Source organism: Culicoides brevitarsis, chromosome 3, assembly GCF_036172545.1.
Source record: "Culicoides brevitarsis isolate CSIRO-B50_1 chromosome 3, AGI_CSIRO_Cbre_v1, whole genome shotgun sequence".
NCBI classification, from domain to species: Eukaryota; Metazoa; Arthropoda; class Insecta; order Diptera; family Ceratopogonidae; genus Culicoides; species Culicoides brevitarsis.
Genome location: NC_087087.1, coordinates 27,195,444 through 27,218,155, shown reverse-complemented (window position 1 = coordinate 27,218,155; position 22,712 = coordinate 27,195,444). Strand labels below are relative to the sequence as shown.

The 22,712-nt window shown below is 29.8% G+C and overlaps 2 protein-coding genes across 3 annotated transcripts in view; one reads left to right on the top strand and one right to left on the bottom strand.

The window, feature by feature from the left end:
* Positions 1–22,712, bottom strand: part of LOC134835721 (transcriptional activator protein Pur-beta-A) — a 356,196-nt gene that overhangs the window by 333,401 nt on the left and 83 nt on the right. The gene's annotated exons all lie outside the window — the stretch shown is intronic.
* On the top strand, positions 741–21,884 carry LOC134835691 (uncharacterized). Its single transcript, XM_063850612.1, has 5 exons — positions 741–800; positions 8,047–8,260; positions 14,141–14,337; positions 15,151–15,301; positions 21,739–21,884. Exons 1-5 carry the CDS (start codon positions 798–800, stop codon positions 21,843–21,845), a joined length of 672 nt encoding a protein of 223 aa, XP_063706682.1. The 5' UTR covers positions 741–797; the 3' UTR covers positions 21,846–21,884.

The following is a 22,712-nucleotide window of genomic DNA, read 5'->3' as shown; positions in this document are numbered from 1 at the left end:
ATGGAATTAAAGTTTTACATTAAGTTTATTAGTTTGATTTTAAAAAATCCGGAATAATTGTAAGTTTTAATTAATTTGAAAATTTCGCGCCCTTTTACAGATCAATTTGTTTCAATATTCCTCCGCTACGAGTGCTATCTTTATAATCTTTGCAATTTTCGTTTTTTTTTCTTCAAAAATGACTAACATTTAAGGTTAGATGAAAAAAAACGATCTCAAAAGATCAAAAAAGATCTCAGAGCTTTTATCTTTCACCACAATGGGGCGTTCAAGTCAAATACTTGAAATGAAAGTTTTACATTCAAATCATTACTCTGCTTTTAAAACAAACGGAATATTATTGTAATTTTTCTTCAATTAGTAATTCAGTAATTCAATTTTAAATTTCGCGCGTTTTTACAGATCATATTACTTCAATATCTCACCACTAGGAGACGCTATCTTTTAGATTTTAGTAACTACATATTAATTTTTTTATTGTTTAAAAATTACTTAAATGTAATAATATTAGAAATGATTAAAAAAAATAATCTTAAAAGATCCAAAGAGATCTCATAACTTTTATCTTCCACCGCTAGAGGGCGTATTAGATCTCAATATTTCAAATTTTAATAAAAAAAATAAATTTTTATCTCTTTTCAGAAATAAGTCATCCCCGGAGATATCAATCCAGTTCCTCATTCAACGATATCGCCAAGAAAACACTTCCAACCTTTCTAAAAGTTCCCGACACGGTCGAAGTTTTGGCGGGACAAACTGTCATCTTATCCTGCAAAGTTGCCAATCTCGAGGACCGAATGGTGAGTAACTTTAATCAATTTTCGTTGAAAGATTGACATTGGAGTAAAACGAGAAATTGATGAACATGTTGATATTTATGGACAATCAATAAAAAGGGGTGTACTTTCCATTTATTATGTTGTCGTGTCGTCTTGTCTTGTTTCTCCTTTTCTCTTCGGATGCGTCATCGTATGTGATGTCTGTTTTTATATTTATTACCAGTCAAAATGGTTTGTCGTTCCTCATCATGCGTACATGTAAATGTCTTTTGGTGTCTAAAAAAGCAATAAAAGAAGGCGGAAAGGTCCCGGATGTGAGTTATTAACCCCTTTTTTGTTGTGTCTGATGTCCAGTTTTGGTATTTTTTATTACATACGATTCCGGTTGGATCCTCATTACGACATCAAGTGCAATATAATCTTACATGAATGAGTTGAAGGACACTCCAAGTAAATCTATTAGCTAAGATCAAGGGCACTTGATGAGTTCAATCACTTTCATCATCGACGTCGTCGTTTTTTTTTAGAAAGAAAAACAAAAGGAAAATATTGCGATATTAATTAAAATACATGACGTCGTTACTTTATAGGCAGCGCGTCATTGTTTCGGAAAACATCGAAACTATTTCAAGTGCTCTCGTGTTCGTTTTAGTCAAGTGTCCTCTCGTTTGTTTCCCTCTTTATTACATTTGCACGCTCCAACAGTACGAATTTTCCAATCAATGTCGAACATTTTCCTCAATTTATCAAATCAAATAGACATCACGCACATTTTGCATTATTCAAGCGCTTGATTGGAGCAGCAGCAGCAGTAGCCACTTCGAAAGTGTAATCAAAAATTTTACAGCACGCTCAATATGAACACGATTCACAAAATAATGAAAGTAATTTCAACAAGGTTATCAAAAGTATCATAAATTTCATTTCGTTTTATTGACTCGAATTGGAAAATTTTTTTTCGCTCGATGCGCAAGATGAAAGAAAAGGTGTCGAAAGTGCGACAAACAAAGCGAAAACTCGAGGCATTTTTTTTGGTCAAACATTCATCGACACACGTTAGACACAAACTCGTAAAAAAAATTTCGTATCCCAGATAAGAGAGAGAGTAATAAACCGATTTATAGCAGACACGGTAAATTTTTCACACGAATTTCCATCAAGATTCAAATAATTTTAATTTTACAAGGCAAAAAGCCAAAAGCTCATTCAAATTTAGTTCGTCCATTTTTAACAACTTTTTATAACAAAAAAAAAATCAGATGATTTCCATTCAATGCATTGTCTATCGATATTTTTATAAACATTTTTATTAAGTATCGTTTTTTTTTCGACAAAAAAATATCAGCAAAGTTTTTTCTACGTGCTTCACATTTTTTGCGTTGTTTGTTTGAGTTATCAAGAAAAAAAAACAGAAAATCTTTAAATATGTAATTTAGAAAGCCTAATCTTTTGATAACTTTTGCAAGATTAGATTTTTTCTTCTGTTTCTTTATCATCTATCGTTCTCCATCTTAGTCTATGACTTTTTTCAATCGAATTTTCGTTTCAATATGTTTTTAGTGCGCTTTTTGCAGAATAGTAAAAAATTGAGTTTTACGATGTTTTAATGTCCATTATTCCATATTGGACTTTTTAATATAATTTTTTGACGAAAAAGTATTTTGAGCTAGGTTCATGAACATAAATTTGATAAAATTTTGGAAAAGTTTTAACAATGTTTGTACTAGTAAATAAAATCTCAGTTTTAATTTTTTGGCAGTTTTGAGTTATAAAATGATTAAAAATGATAAATTAGAGCCCTCTGACAAATTTTTATCCATTTGGAGCAAGATTTGACAATAATTTGACAAAAATGATTTTTAAAAAGTTATTTAGTGTCAAAGAAAAAATTTTTTTTCAGTTTCAATTTTTTGGCAGTTTTGAGTTATAAAATGATTAAAAATGATAAATTAGAGCCCTCAAATTTTTATCCATTTGGAGCAAGATTTGACAAAAATGGCTTTTTTTGACATATTTTTTTTGTTCTTGATTTAGTTTTCAAATCAAAACTGTCAGTTTCAATTTTTTTGCAGTTTTTAGTTATAAAATGATTAAAAATGATAAATTAGAGCATTTTTATCCATTTGGAGCAAGATTTGACAAAAATGGCTTTGACACAGTTTTTGACACAGTTTTTTTGTTCTTGATTTAGTTTTCAAATCAAAACTGTGTCAAAGAAAAAATTTTTTTTCAGTTTCAATTTTTTGGCAGTTTTGAGTTATAAAATGATTAAAAATGATAAATTAGAGCCCTCTGACAAATTTTTATCCATTTGGAGCAAGATTTGACAAAAATGGCTTTGACACAGTTTTTGACACAGTTTTTTTGTTCTTGATTTAGTTTTCAAATCAAAACTGTGTCAAAGAAAAAATTTTTTTTCAGTTTCAATTTTTTGGCAGTTTTGAGTTATAAAATGATTAAAAATGATAAATTAGAGCCAAATTTTTATCCATTTGGAGCAAGATTTGACAAAAATTTTGACACAGTTTTTGACACAGTTTTTTTGGAGCAAATCAAAACTTGTGACAAAAATGGCTTTGACACAGTTTTTGACACAGTTTTTTTGTTCTTGATTTAGTTTTCAAATCAAAACTGTGTCAAAGAAAAAATTTTTTTTCAGTTTCAATTTTTTGGCAGTTTTGAGTTATAAAATGATTAAAAATGATAAATTAGAGCCCTCTGACAAATTTTTATCCATTTGGAGCAAGATTTGACAAAAATGGCAAGATTTGACAAAAATGGCAGTTTGACACAGTTTTTGACACAGTTTTGCTCTTCATAAAAACTGTGTCAAAGAAAAAATTTTTTTTCAGTTTCAATTTTTTGGCAGTTTTGAGTTATAAAATGATTAAAAATGATAAATTAGAGCCCTTTGACAAATTTTTATCCATTTGGAGCAAGATTTGACAAAAATTGCTTTGACACAGTTTTTGACACAGTTTTTTTGTTCTTGATTTAGTTTTCAAAACAAAACTATGTCAAAGAAAATTTTTTTTTTCAGATTCAATTTTTTGGCAGTTTTGAGTTATAAAATGATTAAAAATGATAAATTAGAGCCCTTGATTTAGTTTTCAAATCAAAACTGTGTCAAAGAAAAAATTTTTTTTCAGTTTCAATTTTTTGGCAGTTTTGAGTTATAAAATGATTAAAAATGATAAATTAGAGCCCTCTGACAAATTTTTATCCATTTGGAGCAAGATTTGACAAAAATGGCTTTGACACAGTTTTTGACACAGTTTTTTTGTTCTTGATTTAGTTTTCAAATCAAAACTGTGTCAAAGAAAAAATTTTTTTTTCAGTTTCAATTTTTTGGCAGTTTTGAGTTATAAAATGATTAAAAATGATAAATTAGAGCCCTCTGACAAATTTTTATCCATTTGGAGCAAGATTTGACAAAAATGGCTTTGACACAGTTTTTGACACAGTTTTTTTGTTCTTGATTTAGTTTTCAAATCAAAACTGTGTCAAAGAAAAAATTTTTTTTCAGTTTCAATTTTTTGGCAGTTTTGAGTTATAAAATGATTAAAAATGATAAATTAGAGCCCTCTGACAAATTTTTATCCATTTGGAGCAAGATTTGACAAAAATGGCTTTGACACAGTTTTTGACACAGTTTTTTTGTTCTTGATTTAGTTTTCAAATCAAAACTGTGTCAAAGAAAAAATTTTTTTTCAGTTTCAATTTTTTGGCAGTTTTGAGTTATAAAATGATTAAAAATGATAAATTAGAGCCCTCTGACAAGTTTTTATCCATTTGGAGCAAGATTTGACAAAAATGGCTTTGACACAGTTTTTGACACAGTTTTTTTGTTCTTGATTTAGTTTTCAAATCAAAACTGTGTCAAAGAAAAAATTTTTTTTCAGTTTCAATTTTTTGGCAGTTTTGAGTTATAAAATGATTAAAAATGATAAATTAGAGCCCTCTGACAAGTTTTTATCCATTTGGAGCAAGATTTGACAAAAATTGCTTTGACACAGTTTTTGACACAGTTTTTTTGCTCTTGATTTAGTTTTCAAATCAAAACTGTGTCAAAGAAAAATTTTTTTTTCAGTTTCAATTTTTATGGCAGTTTTGAGTTAGTTTTTAATCAAATTTCTTTTAGGATATTTTTTTGAAGAAAATCCAAGTATTTTTTAATTAATTCAAAAATATATTTTTTTTATTTCAAATACGCTTAACTCAACTTAAAAATGACGTTAAATTTGATAATTTTCTAAATTGACTTGCTTGCCAATGAGTTTTCTTTTCGACTTTTTAAGCCAAGCCCAATAAAAATTTAAAAACTTTGACAAGAAACGGGACATTTTTTCCAACAATAGCTCGTTGAACTTTAAATAATGTCATCTCGCTTAAAAATTAACATTTTTCCATGTAAAAACCTTTCAACAGCAGTAATTAATCATACTTACGACCGAATGTTAAGCAGCTTTTGCGTTTCATTGGAATAATATTTAATTTAATTTATGACCGATAATAGGAAAATTTTAACATAATTTTAACATCATCATCAGCATCATAACACCTAACAGCCCTTTGACCAATTGTGTGAAACTTTTAAATTAATTGATATTTACAATTATAGTGGGAAAAGTGCGTTCTCATTACAGGAGGTCTTGCACTATGTTTTAATTAATTATATCAATATCGACAACACAAATTAATTCGATTTGACAGACAAGTGTGTCTGTCGTGATAATAAATACAATGAGGTAATTAAATATGCAATCTTGCCACCGCAAAATGCGCCTTTTATGGATTGATTTGACGATTAATCGATTTTTTGAGGTTTCTTTAGGCAGCGGCAGATAAGCTAAAGAGCAAGCCAAACAAGTCAAGCGAAAGAGACCAAAAACATGGAATAGGTAGATAAATATTGTTGTGAAATCTCTTTGGCAAACACATTTCATCATCCATGAAAGTGTACCAACAAACAAAATAATAAACAAAAGGGAACAATCTATTTTCCTTCCGCTTTAACTGCCGTCCATAGCAACTCATGCACGCTGGTAATTGTAGTTATTATTTACACAGTTGTTAAATTATTCATACATGCAAACACAGACACACATTTTATTTAACATCACATGTGTGGAAAACAGACGGACCAAACTCAAATTATTTAGAAAAAAGTTTTAAACTCGATCGGAGGATGTCCCGCAAAGAGGAATTATTTAAGAAGGCAACAAAAAGGTAAAGATTATGTCAAAAACAAGACTACATATAATGCGTAAACAACAACAAAAGTTGCCCTAGTCAACGCAGCAAGAAAGAGCAAAAGAGAGATGAGAATATTTCATTCCAAATCAACGATTAAGGAAAAGGCTTAGGACAACACAGGCACATATATAAGTTATAATTTCTCGACATTTAAGGAGATAAATAATATTCATATTTATAACCTTTCTGGCCGGACATCTCTTGGATATACAGATGTTTTGCACAATGCGTGGCTTGTTCAATAGAGAGCGATGGGCTACCGGATTTACATCGGTTCTACTATTGAAATAGAAACGAAAAACAGTTTTTACTCTATTGGTATGTATCATGTTCTAACCATAAATTGTGAAGACCTGACTCAACCTTCTGGCTCAATTTTTTAGATAGCTACCTTTTGAACTTAAAAGATGCCAATGTAACCGGCGACAGGTAATGTCACTTTTTTTGGCAGAGAAAAGAAGATAGACGTGCTGGCGATATTCTGGATAATTTTGGAAGAATAAAGCGATTTATCAATTAATTGATTGAGTTTTCATAGTTATTGGGGTTACATTTACTGTCAAACTCAAACAACATGTATCTATATTTCAAATGAGAAACGTGAAATTCTTTTAGCTTGAATGCCATCAAAGTGAGTTTACTGCTTTAGTTTCTAACCTCAACGTCCATTTCGATCTTAATCCATCAAAAATTCATCATCTTTCATAACTTCAAGGTACCTCCCAATTTTTCAAGTGATGTTAATTAAAATTCAAAACTTACCTCTTACTCAGCTTCGTCCTGTGAAAATTTTTCTGTTCGCCTTGAACCGTTAGTCCTGAAACCGGATGCTTCGTGCCCTCCCTTTTTCTATTGAAGTCTTCAATGTTTGTCAAACCCAACTCTTTCCTATTATATATGTGTTAAATTGCGAGTTTCCAACAGCTTTGCACACCGCCCTTTTAGTGCAGTTTAGAAAGTTTCAAAAGTTACTGTTGAACGTTGTCGGTTTTAAATTCCAAATAGGTAGAAGGTACCGCATACACGTTTATAATTATATACAAATACAAATGGTCGGTTGTTTAATAATAAATATTATGCACAATTTAACTGAAACACATGTTGTGCAAATTACAAACTTTTTGGCCTGAATGAATATAATTTGTTTGTTGGGTGCGATGAATCTGCTGCACTTTACGTGTTAATCGGTCTCTCGGCATAATGAAGATGATGGAGATGTCGGGTTCCTTTTCTTTTCTCTCTCTCTTCCTCCATTTGTGCGTCTGTCAGATCTTAACCTCAAGTAAGTTTTACAACAATTTAAAATAATTACACCGAAAAACACACAAACCAAGTCCATTACTCATCAAATACAACAAACAACAATGCATGATCTCTTGATATATTTCTCTCAAACTAGTTCGGCCGTGCAACGTACATGATTCCCTTTAATTTATTAGTTTATATCCCCTCGCTGTATGGCACACAACAAATAATATCAAACACAAACATTAATAATAATAATGCATGTAAATTGTATGCAAATAAACATTATTTCCTCCGAATGAAAATTGCATTTCTAACCTCAGGAATAAATTTTATGCTCAGTCAACACTTCATTCCGCATAGTTTTACAGCAGATGCGAATAAAACTTGCATTTTTTTGTGTAAATTTTCACAACAAAAGGAGCAATTTTGTACAAAATTAAAAATTTTACAGAACAGAAGCGACCACAAATATTTTTTTCTACTTGCATTGATCATGTCTTTTTATTCTGATCATTACTTTACTCACTTTTTTTTTGTATTAAAATGCAAAATTTTATTTAACTTTCATGCTCATGATGATAAAGATAAAGTTTTCCAAGCAATATTTATACAGCTCTATGAACTGTTTAGTTTATGATGAAGCCCAAATGCTCCGTAATCGAGAAAGTAACTTGTCAAACTTTTCGATATATTACAATGTTGTTATTTCATCGGAAAATGAGTTTTTTATTATAAAAAAATATTTTCTATTTATTTTTTGCAGGTTCTTTGGATGCGTACTTCCGACTTGAGCGTTCTCACAATGGGCGATATGACATTCACGCAGGACCGACGTGTCAGTTCTGAATATCAGCATGGAGATGACACCAGCTGGGGATTAGTTATAAAGAATGTGCAGCATTCCGATGCGGGTCGTTATGAATGCCAAATTAATACGGAACCAAAAATGAAACGTTATGTAAATTTGGTGGTCAAAGGTAAGCAGATTATTGTTATTTTTGTTTTTTAAAAAAAATATTTGGGAATTTATTGATTGCACCGCAAATGTGTATGGTTGTGCAATATTAAAAGAATTTATTTCCAAAATAATTTTGACTGCAATGTGAAAAGTTGCTGTTTTGCAACTTGACCAAGGAATAGAAGCGATGCTGTGATATTTAGTTGTGACCTCTATCTGACCTCTACCTGGGCCTTTGTAGAATCATTTAAAAAATGTATAAAATTTTGTATGTAACTTAAGTATAGCCGTTTCATGTAAATTAACTCATCAAAAGCTTCGATTTAAATTGATCTTTGGTACCCAGTTTTACAGAATAACCTTTTTTAAGGCCCTGAGGTCTTGAATATAATGCCCTCAAACTTTTAAATGGAGAAATTCCGAAATTTTCCTTTTTTGAAAAAAAATACAAAAAAATAAAAATTTCGGAATTTCTCCATGTAAAAGTTTGAGGACCTTATTTTCAAGACCCCATGGCCTTTAAAAAAGGTTATTTCGTCCCAATGGGATATTGTTGCTTTATTCTCTTTTTTTTGGTCTTCTTAAGTTTGGAGTTGAAATTTGATTCAAAAGATAAAGCATGAACAAGCTGGAATAATTTTTAATGGTCCAATTTTTTAAAATATTTGCAGCTTTAAGCTTTCTGCTCTGCCTTCTGATATACCTAAAAAGAAACAGAATTCAATTAAAGATTTAATAAAAAATCTACTTACCTTTCAAAAATTTTATTTCGCCAAAATTCTCCACACCGAGATTTAATTTTTTCACAATTCGCATCGTAAAACGGATAAAATCACCCCAAAAATGGAATAAATTTGATGTGATTAAAGTTATTAAATTAATTGGAAATGACCATATTGTTTGTTACAAAGCCACGAATTATATTATTGGCCTGTAGATAAATATAAATCGGAATTTGTAAATATTTTAAAATGGATTTGCCGGAGGGAACGTCTGGTTAATCACTTAGTGGGTAAATGTAACGTAAACTGCAAAAATGTGTCACATACATATTTTTCCTGTGAATAATTAAATGCCACGAGATACATACAAGAATACTCGTACATTTTAATGTAATGAGAAAATGATGGTTATGTATGCGGAAAGCTCCTTTGAGGTGATTATCGGTGAAGGATCGTTCATTATGTCAATGCAAGAGGCCACTTTTGCTTCGTAACAGTTACGGGTTTCCTTGGAAAATGACTTTAAAGCGCATTAAACATTTTTGCCGCTGTTGAATTCTCTTTGAAAAAAAAACAGCTTTGAGATCGTAAAAGCATGCAACACATCAAAACACAAGGATCAAGCCTCTTATTCATCTTTCTTTCCTTCGTTGGTGAACAATGTTATGAATGATGTAGATTTATGATTGTCGAGCCTGCATTCTCCTCCTCTCTTGTATAGTTTAACGAGAATATTCATATAAATAGACAGAAATGTATGACAAAGTGTTTCATCATCATGCATCCTCATTCCGAGCCTGACTCTTTTCCTTAACGAACGAACGAACGGATCTTCCATACACACACTCTTCATAATAAAAATGACAAAAAATAAACATAAAATTTAATAAGGTTGCTTTTTTATAACATTTATTACGTTTACTATGGTTACTCTTCCACCATGAGAGATGAGAGATGAAGAGGACAAAAAAAATGACGAGGAAAAATATCATGTACAAAAACGACTTTAGCGAACGAATGAACGACCGAGAGACAAACAAGAGGATCAAAAAGGGCTTCTTTTAATACTCTGTAAAATATTTGCCTATGACTTTTAGTTTTTTTTTTGCGTTTTGGGTATTTTTTTTTTATCATATTTATAAATATAAATATGAAAAACCAACGGGAAAAAACTGCAAGAAGATACAAGATATAACAATGTCACGCATGAAATATGTCGTGTATATAGGAAAATATTTTCCATAGAAACCTTTTTTTTGTCTATATTTATTTACGTTTCAACTTTACTCCTATTTATTACAAGAAGAATGATGATAATGATAAAAAAAAATTTTGTTCACAAAAATGTAAATCCAGTCCAAGAAAAAATTGGATGGGAAAAATGAACGAGTTGCGATTCGAATGAAAAAATTATTTTTTTTTTAAAAATTCGAATTAATTTTCCTGCCCTTTCCCACGACACTTTTTGTTCGAAACACAAAATCTGAAAGAACAAGACAGAATCCAGTCGTCTTTCATTAACATCATGACGCGTCATGGTCATCGCGTGCTGCCAACAAAAACGGAAAGATAACACGAGAGCTCTTCCACAAACAAATGAACAGAAAGAGAAGCAAAAGAAAAAAAAAGTCAGCTTGTGTACCATTATTTATTACATATATTGATGTAATTAATAACTTTTCTAAGCCGCTTTTTTATGAACTTGCATTTTTTTTGCTTTTTCTCTTTTTCTCATTGCTTCTGAACGATAAAATCGCCGCAATGAAAAAAAAATATGTTGGATGTCTGCTGGCTTTCGCCATGCCAGACAACAACAGAATTATGCATGACACAACTTTTTGTTGTTCTAAACCTAGAAATAATGACGCAGATAAATTTCTCTCGGAATTTTTTTTTTTTTTTTTAAGTCATGATAAAATGAAACAAAAACTGGATGAACTCATGTATCAATTTCCATTTTAATTTTATTCAAAACTGTTTAAAATTATCCGGTTGATTCGCGGAAAAAATTCATTCACCTGATTTCATGTCCGGAAAATTTTACACTAGACCACGTTTCTAAAACACGGTAATTAGCTAATTTGTCTGGAAAAGCATTTCAATTTGCGTCCCATATAAAAACCACGCGTGCCACTAGAAATTTATTCATGTGAATCATTTTATAAATATTTTGCGTGTTTGCGCGTCTTCATGCATGAAATTTTGTTGTGTGTTTTTTTTTTTTTTGTTATTTGGTCATTTAATTTAATCGCATCCCTCTGATTGAGGACGTACAAAACAAAAAAAAAATTACGAACAAACAAGGAAAGGTCAGATTTAAATTTTTATCACGATCAGTGCATTTATTCGGACAAAGAAGAATAAAAAGTTTTGGTCATTCATTTTAGTATACCATCCGCCCAATTGCACAAAACTTTAAATTAGAAAAATAATCAGAAAATCTTTTTATGTGAATTGAACAATGTATACGACACACTCACAGATTAAATCAATGCATTTGTTCTCTCCATTGTATGTTGGTGTGTTTGCTGCTGCTGCCGAATCGATAAATATGTAAAATTCGAAAAAAAAATGTTCGAGTGTGTATAGATTCGGAACATTCAATTCGAGTCTATAATCAAACTACGTCCAATTTATGCATCTGCCGCTCCATTGCCATGCCATTGTGGGTCGTCCAGTTCATTGTTGTTGTTGTTGTACTACTTGTCCACTTTAACCACATTACAATCATTTTGTACCACAATTTACTTTTGAATAGACACACAAACCCACATGCATTGAATAAATAAATAAATTGTAAAATATAAAAGGAACCGAAAAAAAAACGAAAAACGAGGAGTTGATTCAGAATTGCAGCTTGAAAGTGTGTCCTTTTGTGTCGTTTTTTCGTGTTTGTTGATGTAAAATAATAATACTTGCAGCAAAAAAAAAATTGGGAATAAATCTGGTGCAAAAAGAAAATTTTTTCAACAGTACGCACAACATATAATGCAATAATGGACCGAAGGAATGTTAGGTAATGATTGAGAAGCAAGAAGAGAGAAAAGAGTACAAACAACACATTTGGAATCCAAATAAATGCAATTTGGAAATAAACGAAAATTTAGTTATCATTTTTTTGTGGGTTTGTTTTTGCTGACGAGATATGCAAAAGTGGTGCATATCAAAAATAGGGTAAAAAAAAGTTTTAAAAAAATCATTTTTATCTCATTTTATGTATTTTAAAAGGAGTCAAGAAGGGATTAAGAATGTAGTTTATTGATGAATGAGCTAATTATAGAATAACTTTTGAAGTTAATACAAAAAACATAAAAGTACTTAAAAACAAGGCATGTTAAGTAGTATTCAGATTATTATGATTTAAACAATATCAAGAAAAGTTTCTTTCAATTCTTTAGTACTTTTTAAGTCGTTTTGTGTTGTTGTTTTTCTTTCCATCATTTACGATGATATTGCGTCGGTTTTTTGGCTAGTTTGTTTAATATCTTTTTTTCATATTCTTATTTCGTTTATCACATATTGCTTTACCTTAACTTTAAAAATCTCCAAACTATCATTCTCTTTAATATCACAGTCATTTTGTTAAAATGATCATTTGTGATGGTATTTCGGGTTCTTGCAGGGATTCTCGGGGAAAATGAATGAAAAATGCCACGTTCTCTTTTTGTCACGTCCAGTTTATTTGAGCTCTAAGCCTCAACTTTTCATTTCTCATTATTTTTCAATTTCTTTTCTCTTTCATTTTTTCTCAGAATTTCGCCGTACTTTCGGCTAAGTCTTATAACCTAACGCCGTAACTTCGACTCGATATGGCCCAATTCAGTGGGGCAAACGCCGTGACTTCGGCTTAAGAGATTGTACAAACCCCGTCATTTCGTCAGACTTAAGATCTAAACTGGTCCCTATGGGCGCTTCCCGGTGTTCGGAGTAATGAAATGTGGCTCAATAAAATATTCGAATATTAGTTGATTTTTCAGGTTGAAAGCGATAGTTTTGTTTTTTTATAAATGTCTTAATGGAAAAAAACTTTTGTTTTGTTGAAGGCACTTATTATCCAAATTTTAAAGCAAACGTATTAATAGTACAATATATTCTTTTAGTTTTTTTGATAACACAATTGATTCATATTCTTTTTTTTCCGATTCTGAAATAAAAAACTTCTCCTTCATGGTACTATTGAAAAACTGAAGTCGTTCATATTAAACATTATTTGAGTTACTTGTTTTCGCTTTTTTCTTTGTAATTTTACGATAATTATTATATTCGTAGAAAACAGTAGAACTCTTAGTCAACATAAGTATAATCCAAGAAGCTTATCGATTCTTCACGATATGGAAGTTTTAAATTCAATTCATCTATAATGAGAAAGATTCTTACCTCGATTATCCACTTCTGTCGTTATAATCTTTTTTGTTTACTGAACAATTTCCCTTGTTATTTCATTTGTCTTATCTCATATATTAAAGTTTATGTAAATCTGAAAATTAAAAAAAAATAAAACAAAAAGCTTTAAAAACTAATAGAAACTTAACTTAAATCTACGTTATTTTTTGTAAAAAGTTGAAATGATTGAAAAATGGAGGCACTTTTTCCACTTTTACATTTCCCGTCAGATACTGATCGAAGAATTGCTTTGAATACAAATGAAAGAAACAAAGGAAAATGAATGGATTTAGGTAAATAATATTAAAAAACGACACAATTTAAAATGGGAGAAAATTTTTATGTAAAACTTCTGTTTCGACATTTTTTTTTCTCCTTCAGTAAAAATTATTGCTATTATTGTTTTTTTTTCTTGTGATATGAATATTTACTACATTTAAAAAAATTTTTCAAGATTTTTCTTTCGATAAACAACGCTCATTTATCATTTTTCTGCATTTACTGCAGTATTAAACGGTCCAGCAAAACAAATGACTCCAAGCTGGAAAAATGGACAACACTTGCTTAAAAGTGTGCCTTCTTTGCCAATGCCGAGTAGTGGACAAACGAGGGAGGAATAAAATGCTTTCCAAGCCAATTTATCTTTTTGTTTATGATGGAGTATGTGTATGTGTGCTGGACATTATTTTGTTGCAAAATATCTAAAGTTAAGATAAATTTGATAAAAATGTGATCGTCTGACGGTAATTTGTCTCAACTAACTCGTTTTTTCTTCTTTTTATTTTCCTTTTTAGAACACCAACAAATGGATACGCCTTTCTATGGGACACAAATTTTCGGATCCAAGGAACAAGTTGTCAAACCACACAATACAGTCATCTTAATATGCAAATCAATCTTGCAAGATACCAATCCAAAAGAGCATGATTTCAACCACTTTCCATCGAAATCAATTGAATGGTCGAGAAATGATGAGATTTTGAATGAAAAGGTAGTTTTTTCTAATAGTTTTTGTTTACAGCGGTAATTGGGTAGATTCTAGTTCAAGTTTTTTCAAGTATTTTTAAAGTTCGTCTTTTCATGAGTTTTTAATGCGTTTCTTGATTCCTGGTATCATTTTGTGTGTCGGATTAATTCAGATCAAACTATAGAATAATATTTTTCTGTTTTCATATTGCATTATATGGATTCGTATTATTTTTTCCAAAGGCGCATGAATGCAGTTCAAACTCATTTTTCTTTCTATCCCTTTACTTTTTTGTGCAAAGTTTATATTTTTCTGGGGCAGAATCGTTCATTGTGCCATATATGAGGATTTACATTGTTTTTTCAAAGAGGCATCACACACTTTTCAAGCACATAGGAGAAAAAAACAGCAGAAAATATAATTCTCACAAACAGGAACAAAACATGTGACATAGAAATCCCTCAGGAAGAGTTACAGTTATTATTACAGGCAACGTTCGAGAGAAAACGGATAATAATAATTGAAAATTTAATTCTTTTACAGCAGCAAAAAAATATAAAGAATTAACGGATTAATAAAGTTTTCTCTTTCTCGTGCCTTGCTAGCAATTGTAACACAAGTCATGTGCATTTTTCGCTTTTTTGACCCGTTGCAAGACGATCATTACGTGTTCACACGCCGTTTCACCACATTATTTTTTCAAATATGACACATGTGATTTTTTTCTGCCCACGTTGCGTATACTACTTAGGTTACTGGCGAAATTGAATCTCGTTTTTTTTTCGTCGTACAAAATAAATGCCATTTCATTTACTAAATGTTTCTTTCCGTTTGCAGATGCCGAGAGGTGTCCTGATAGAAATAGAGCACAATTCCCCAATTGTCATAAGTAAATTAACGTTAGCTAACGTTGTCTCGGCTGACAGCGGAATTTATAGTTGTCGGTGCGGTGCACACAGTGACTCCATTCAGCTGCATGTCATTGGAGGTAAGTAATTTTTCTTGCATTTAACTTACTTTTTTTTTCGAATTGCTTTGGAGAGAGCGAAAAAAAATGAGAGGTTTGAGAGACGATTCATTATTACTTAGCTGCGTTCGCTTTTGAAAAGTAACGAGCATGAGAGAAATTTAAAACGTTGTCGTCTTTGTCATAAAACATAAATTATGTGGGAAAAGGCGATAGATCTTTCTTCGACTCGTGTCTAAAGTATTATGGATTTTGTATTGGAACAAGATCGAGACTTTACGTAATTTATTTGGGGAGGTACAAGATGAAAGAGACTTAAAAGTTTGTAACTTGAAGTTCGAAATATTGTATTTCGAACTAAGAATTTCGAAAATTTGTGTTTCGAATTTGGAAATTCTAATTCGATTATCGAAAAATTTTTATTCGATATTTCAAATTTTCGAAAATTCGTCATTAAGATTCAAAATTAGATTTTCGAAAAATTTTAGAATTGCAAATTTTTTTAAATATTTCAAAAATTTGTAATTTGAATTCCAAAAAACATTAATTTCAAAAACGAATTTCGAAAATTTGTAATTCTGTTTTCGAAAATTCTCAATTCAAAAGTTTGTAGCTTTATTTTTAGAAATTTTAATTAAAAAATTTTTATAATTCGTAATTAAAATTTGAAAGTCGATTTTCGAAATATTTTACTTAAAATTGAGAAATTTTATAAAATATTACGAAAATTTGTAGTTTGGATTTCGAAAAATTTTAACTCCAGTTTTGTAGATTAATAATTTTAAATAATTTCGAACGTTTTTAATTAAAAAGCTCAAAGTTTAAGTTAATTCAAAACCATTTTCAATCCTAAGTTCGAAAACTTTGAATTATTTTTTGAAAGATTTATGAAAATTTGTATAAAATTTACAAAAAAAAAAATTGTAACTTGAATTGCGAAAATTTTCGAAATTAAAAAATTTGTATTCGAAGTTCGAAAATTTTACTTCTTAACTCAATCAAAGCAAGTCTTGTTCAAAGATCTTTCGTCTCATACCTCCTCAAGTTAAATGTTACTACAGCTTTCATTGAGCATAAATATAAGACGCAATCGATGTTACTTTAAATAAAATTAAGCACCACTTTTACTCGAATATTCTAATGGATCTCGTTCCGTTCATCCGAACAAAAGTCTATGAATCTGACAAAAGGAATAAAATAAATGGTTTCGATAAAAATATTTATATATATTTGTATCAGTTTCAACACTTGACTACAACACTAGCCTCTCCGTCATGCTCCCAACAATTGCTCCAACATCGCATTTTGTACAATGGGAAATAAATTTTCATATATATGGCGCACTTGCTGTGTGAGGACATTTTCAAATCTAAAAGTAAATAAAATGGTTTTTGCCAAAGCAATAACAAATAGAAGGCTCTATCGTTCGAATGAGGCACAAAAAAATCGAATAAACAATAAAAAACGATGTGATTTTATTTAGTGTTTATTTATTAGAACATTTATTTTTGCCACATTTGTATTATAACGTAATAAATATCGCTGGGGAGGAAATAAAAATAAATAAGAAATCAAAACAACAACACGACGACATTGAAAATGGTGTGAAAAACGAGAGAACCAGAAAAAATGCAAAATGAATAAATCAAGAGAGAACTTTCGTCCAATAACAATAAAATATCGTCAACTCCTTGTCCTACTTAGATAATTTTTTTTTGTTGCCACAGACGAATGCTGCAAAGACGTATCAGACCGAAGAATGGATAAAGTGACAATTTAATGCCATAGAAATAAAATTCACACACAACCAAAAAAAAAATTCGTATATATCGTTAAAGATAAATTTTTGAAAGTAGGTGACCATTTCCAGCAAATGAATATGAATGAGGGAATTTCTTCGTTGTCTCCTTGCGCTTTTGACCCGAAAGAAATTTGCAGTGAATAGAGCAAAGGAAAAAAAACTTAAACAGAATTTAAATGTGGAAGAAAATCTTTTTGTTTCGATTTACTTAACACGAGAAGAGCATTTGCACAATAATTTGATAGCCAGTAGCAAAAAAACATTTTTATTACTTTGTGCACAATTTTAAGACTGTTAAAGAAAGTGGGAATTCAGTCCAAGTTTTTGTGAGTGTAAATTAAATGGAAACTTACCCATTTTGCAAAATGGTAGGCAGAATCGACTAAAAAATTATTTTTGGTTGATTTTAAATTAAATTTTAAATTAAAGAAAATCTTGAAAATAAATAAAATTAAGCCAATTTTTGTCAATTCGATAAAAAAAAATCTAAAATAATTTTTCGAGAAACTCTTAGTAGAAAGTTTACCAATTAATTTTAAAAAAATATCAATATTTTTCAATTAATTTCAAATCAGATTAATTTTTAAGTACCTTATCTTTTAAATTTGATGTACAAACATAAAAAAAAAACTTAAAAGTTTTTTAAGAAAAATTTTAAAAAATATTCTGACCAAATGACTGTAAGTTGTACGAAAGATACGAACAAGAACTTGTCGAAATCGAAGTGAAAAGGAAAAAAAATATTTAAACTGAAAACAAAATTCAGAGAATATAGTTTTGAATCAACTGAAATAAGTCTCAAATAGTAATTAAAAATTACTTTTTACACCTATTTTCAGTTTTTAGAATTTCTAAGATAGAATTCTAATTTCAAAAATGTAAAAAAAAATAATTTTTAATTCCTTTTAATTTAAAATTTCCGTTAAAAAAATTAAATTAAAGTACTTACCTTTCTTTTGTCTATAAAAACTAATTTTTTTAAACCTACAGTTTGAATTTCCATCTTAAAATCACTTCCCATCACATCACTTGTCCTGCCTATTAAGCTCGGTCGTCTTCTTCTATCTTATCTCTTCTTTATGTATTATATCTGTATCTTTTAATGGTTTTTCATTACTCTTTCGCACACACAAAAAAAACTATCATCCAGAGAACGACATATACACACCTGTAAGTGTCTCGTCCTTGGCAAACGTGCTGCCTACCTGTCAAAGCACTGTAAAATGTTGTAATGAAATGCAAATTAAACGTATAAAAAGTCATTTCAAAATCCAAACTTTAAGTAAAATTTAATGCAAAGTATCTCTCTCTCTCTAGCTCTAACTCTTCGTCTTCTGTACATTTATTCAGGACAAAACTAAAAATACTAGTTTGCGGTTGATTCGAAGACACAGTTTTCGCAAGAAGAAAATACTCTTAAGGGAATATTTTGCCGCATTCCGTAAGAAGAAGAAGCAGAAACTTTTTGATGATACTCAACATTTAAATATTAATTAAAATTTCAAATTTTGATGCATTAATTAATACAATAAATCATCCGAATGAACTTTTGTGCCCCTTTATCCACCGTAAAATTGCAGTTGTTGCGATTTTCTTCACACTTGAGCTGTCGTGCTACAGCAACTTTTCTCGTTGTCGACTGTTACTTATATGTTGTTTCGCATACCTGAGTAATATTTTTGGTTCGTGACGTCACACAGTGGGCCAAACCGTGATTTAAAGTGCAAAAATCGATGGCTTTATAAATGAAACTTGGTTTTTCAAAATTTATATTTATTGAAACTGATTTTTATTAATGACAGAGGCTTATCGATAGAAGAACGACGCACAGTGGGCAAAAAATAACTCACAGAGTTGAAAAAAATTTTTTTCTCCAATAAAGCCGCTTCAAATTTTTTTCTATGTTTTTGTTCTATGCCCCATTTCAAAAGTTGAAAATAAGGCAAAATAAAAAAAAAAGTATATTTTCCGAAAATTTCATCAAAATTGACCGTTTCCCATATTTTTCAAGAAATATTCAAGAATTTTTGTATTGAAAGTCGTTGAAATTTTATTCTCAAAAAAATATCAATTATCAGTTAAAATATCACCTTTATTATTCATCCAAGGCGATTATTCACAAAGAGATGCGAGATTTAGCCCAGGTTCCAGAAATCGTCAAAGCTTTCCGATTTCCGTGATTATGTGCAGTTTACTTAAAGTAATCGATTTTACTAAATTAAGACCACGATTTTTAAATATTGTTTTGCACACGGGCGATGAACTTTATAAAAATTATAAATCGTTCGTTTCAAACAATGCATTCTTTTTTAATCTTTCTGACCTCTTAGAAGTGTTAGAAGAAACGAATTGTATGATTCCGCTAAAAGAAACCACTGTCGAATTCAAAGTAACTCGGATGTCTTCCTTAAAAAGTGACATGGAGAATGAGAATTCATTTCAAATATTTGAAGGTACTTATGAAAATATCAAAGTACAAATTCATTTTTATTTTTACACTTTAGGACATCAAGAAGGAATTTTTACTTCTTTAAATATGTCTTACTGCATTTTTAAGCGTCCTCATTGTTTTGGAATTTTTAATTCTCACGGACAAAAAGCGTATTTACTTACATTTTTAACTCTAGATGAATTGATTGTTCATTTGGAAACCCGAGTTCCAGGTTTGAAAACTCATCGGTATTTTACTATTGAAAATGTTAATATAGACATATTTGATGATATGCTAAAGCATTTGAACGTAACTATTAGTAATTTTGTGACATTTTATAATATTTTGATGAAAAATCAAAAAAATAATATTCCAGTACAAGAAGAAAATCTTGAAATAAAGAATGTCTACAATTATAATAAATTCATTTTGGAACAAGAACAGTCCATGAATTCATTAGAAAATAAATATGCGTACCGCATGTATGTATCTACTGAAAAATCAAAAGACGTTTTAAGTATTTATGCTGTTAGAGTAATTACAACCTTAATTGTGCTTTGTTTTGAATACTTTTATGGGGATTGTAAATTACCTTCTTCAATTTTGGAGAAGCGCACACAGTTTATTTAAAAAAAAAGCTTAGAGCATGTCTTTTTCTTTTGCCAAATAAACCAGAGAAATCAAATGAATTTGTTTTAACTATTCCAAGTGCAAAAATAGATTTTACTTTGAGCTTAATTCAAGTTCCGAAATGAAACAAAAACGCTAATGCAAAAGTTATCTTATTTGTTTGAAAAACATACACATGGTATAATATGGTATAATTGAAACATTCATTGCTATTGGGACAGAGTAAGTGGAAACAGAATTTTCTGCTCATTAAACAAACGTGGTAAAGATGCAATATGTCAAATTTTTTTTGTTTAAATTGAATCTGAGATCAATTTCAAATTATAAAATCTTAATGTAGTCAAAACAACTGAAATATTCATTAATGACCAAAAATTGTTTAATTTTTAAATTCTTTTTTCAAAACTTTTTTTTTTGAAAAAAGAAATTTAAGACAAAAACATCGAAAAAAAAATTTGAGACGGCCTAATTAGAAAAAAAATATGTAAAAAAAATTAAAATTATATTTTTTTAATTTTTTTAAAGAAAAAATTTTTTTGAACCCCATGTGTCATATTTTGCCCACTGTGCATCGTCATTTCACCGTTAAACCTCAAGAACCTGCAAGAGTCCACAACTGTGTCACTTGCCAGATACTTTCATTTAATACGAAGCACAATAAATTGCAATAATAATCTCCAACAGAAGCTCTCTCAGAAGCACAGACACACACAATGAAAAGGTGAGAAGATGTTCACTTTATTTTTACACTCCGAAAAATGGCGGTAGGAAAGTGTAAATTTTATTATCACACTATTTTTGGCATGTATTTGGCGTCATTTCATTATTATATGATTATAATAAAACTAGGGAAAAATTTAGAATGGCAAACTGCGAATGACAGCATTATGTGTCTGAGATAATAACTGAGAGTGTTTTAGCATGCCATGCCTTTGTTGCAATAATTTCCCCTAAATGACGATAAACCACGCGTGTTTATAGCGGAAAATTATATTAAAAGCTGGTATTTTGTAATTGTTGCTCTTTATTGTCAGTTACTTGCCAGCTTTTATCGATTTAATTGAATTCAAAGATGACAAAAAAGCTCTTTGAGCAACTTATTTCCCGTAAAATCAGGCAAAAGTTTAAAAAATCGACTTTATTTCCTTTTAAAAAAGTCAGGAAAAATTTTCAACAATTTTTTTAAACTGTCAATGAAACGAACAAAATATTTCATAACAGAGAAAATTTCCTTTTTTGAAATAATTTTGTTGTCAAACTACTCAATTTTTGCACGGAAGACGTCGAGAGCAGTAAATTACGTTGTTGTAGCTACTCGAAGTAAATAACGGCAGTAAAACGAGCGCATTGACACATAAAAATAAAATAAGTCATGAAATATAAATGATATCGATATTTTTCGAATTGAGACATTTTCCAGGAAAATATGATGGAGACGCCTTTCCCATACTGCAAAAAAAACGAGATTAATCAACTTTTATCACTCTTTCTCTTTATCTCTCATTTCTCAGTAAAAGCTGCACGAAAAAAAAGGCAAAGCAATTTATCAAAAAATATTTTCCACACAGACATAATTCGTTTCTTTTTACCTTCCAGGTGAAAAACATCAAACATTGCTGGGCTCATTCTCGTCATGTGTGAAAATTTCAGCAGACAGCTTTCTTCTACTGATTTTGTCATCATTGCTCGTCGTCTTGATTTAAATAAGAAAAAAAGGGCGACGAGAAAGAATTTGTTGATTTTTGTAAATTATTGTAAATATTTTTTGTGGTGCTTTGAATGTAAATAATTATTAAGAGACGCCGCTGAATCCTTAAAATGTAAAAAAAAAAGATTTATTGAAAAAAAGTGTACCTTAAAGTTTTTTTTTTAATTATATGTAATTAATTATTTATAAGTAAAATTAATAAATTTAGTTTTAAAAATCTGAAATTTTCTTTTAAATAAAAAAGTAGCGAAAAAAGGTAAGAAAAATTTATTTTTAATTTAATTATTTATTTGAAATAAATTTTTGTGCATGTGATAATTTTTGTTTAAAAATAAAAATTATTTTTAATTAATTATTAATTAATTAATTATTTTTCAATAAAAATGCAAAACTGCAACTCGATTTACTGACTTGAAATTTCGTATTTTTAAAAATAATTTAAAAAAATTCAGAAAAATAATTCACAAAATTTCGCCTTCACCGTAATAACATCCAATCATTTTGTCGTCCTTGAAAAATCTTCCCCATGCTCTCCAATTTCCTGCAAAATTCGGTGGAAAAACAACCGGCACATCTCTCATTTTGAACATGTCGAACTTTTGAACGTACTAAATGAGAAAAAAAAATTAAAATCTAAAAATTTCAATAATTTAAAATTTACTCCAGTTTTAATCGGGCAACCATCATGATCCATTCCCTTTTGCGTAATTGTATAAACAATTGGTTGTTTTGTCGGATCACTCATCGAGGTGCACAAATCAGTCAAATTGGTTTTAAACTCGCCAGGTACCCATTTTCCGTTGCGAAGTCGTTCTGTATAAAAAGAAAATGAAATATTTCCAGCAAAATCCTCTAATTGTTT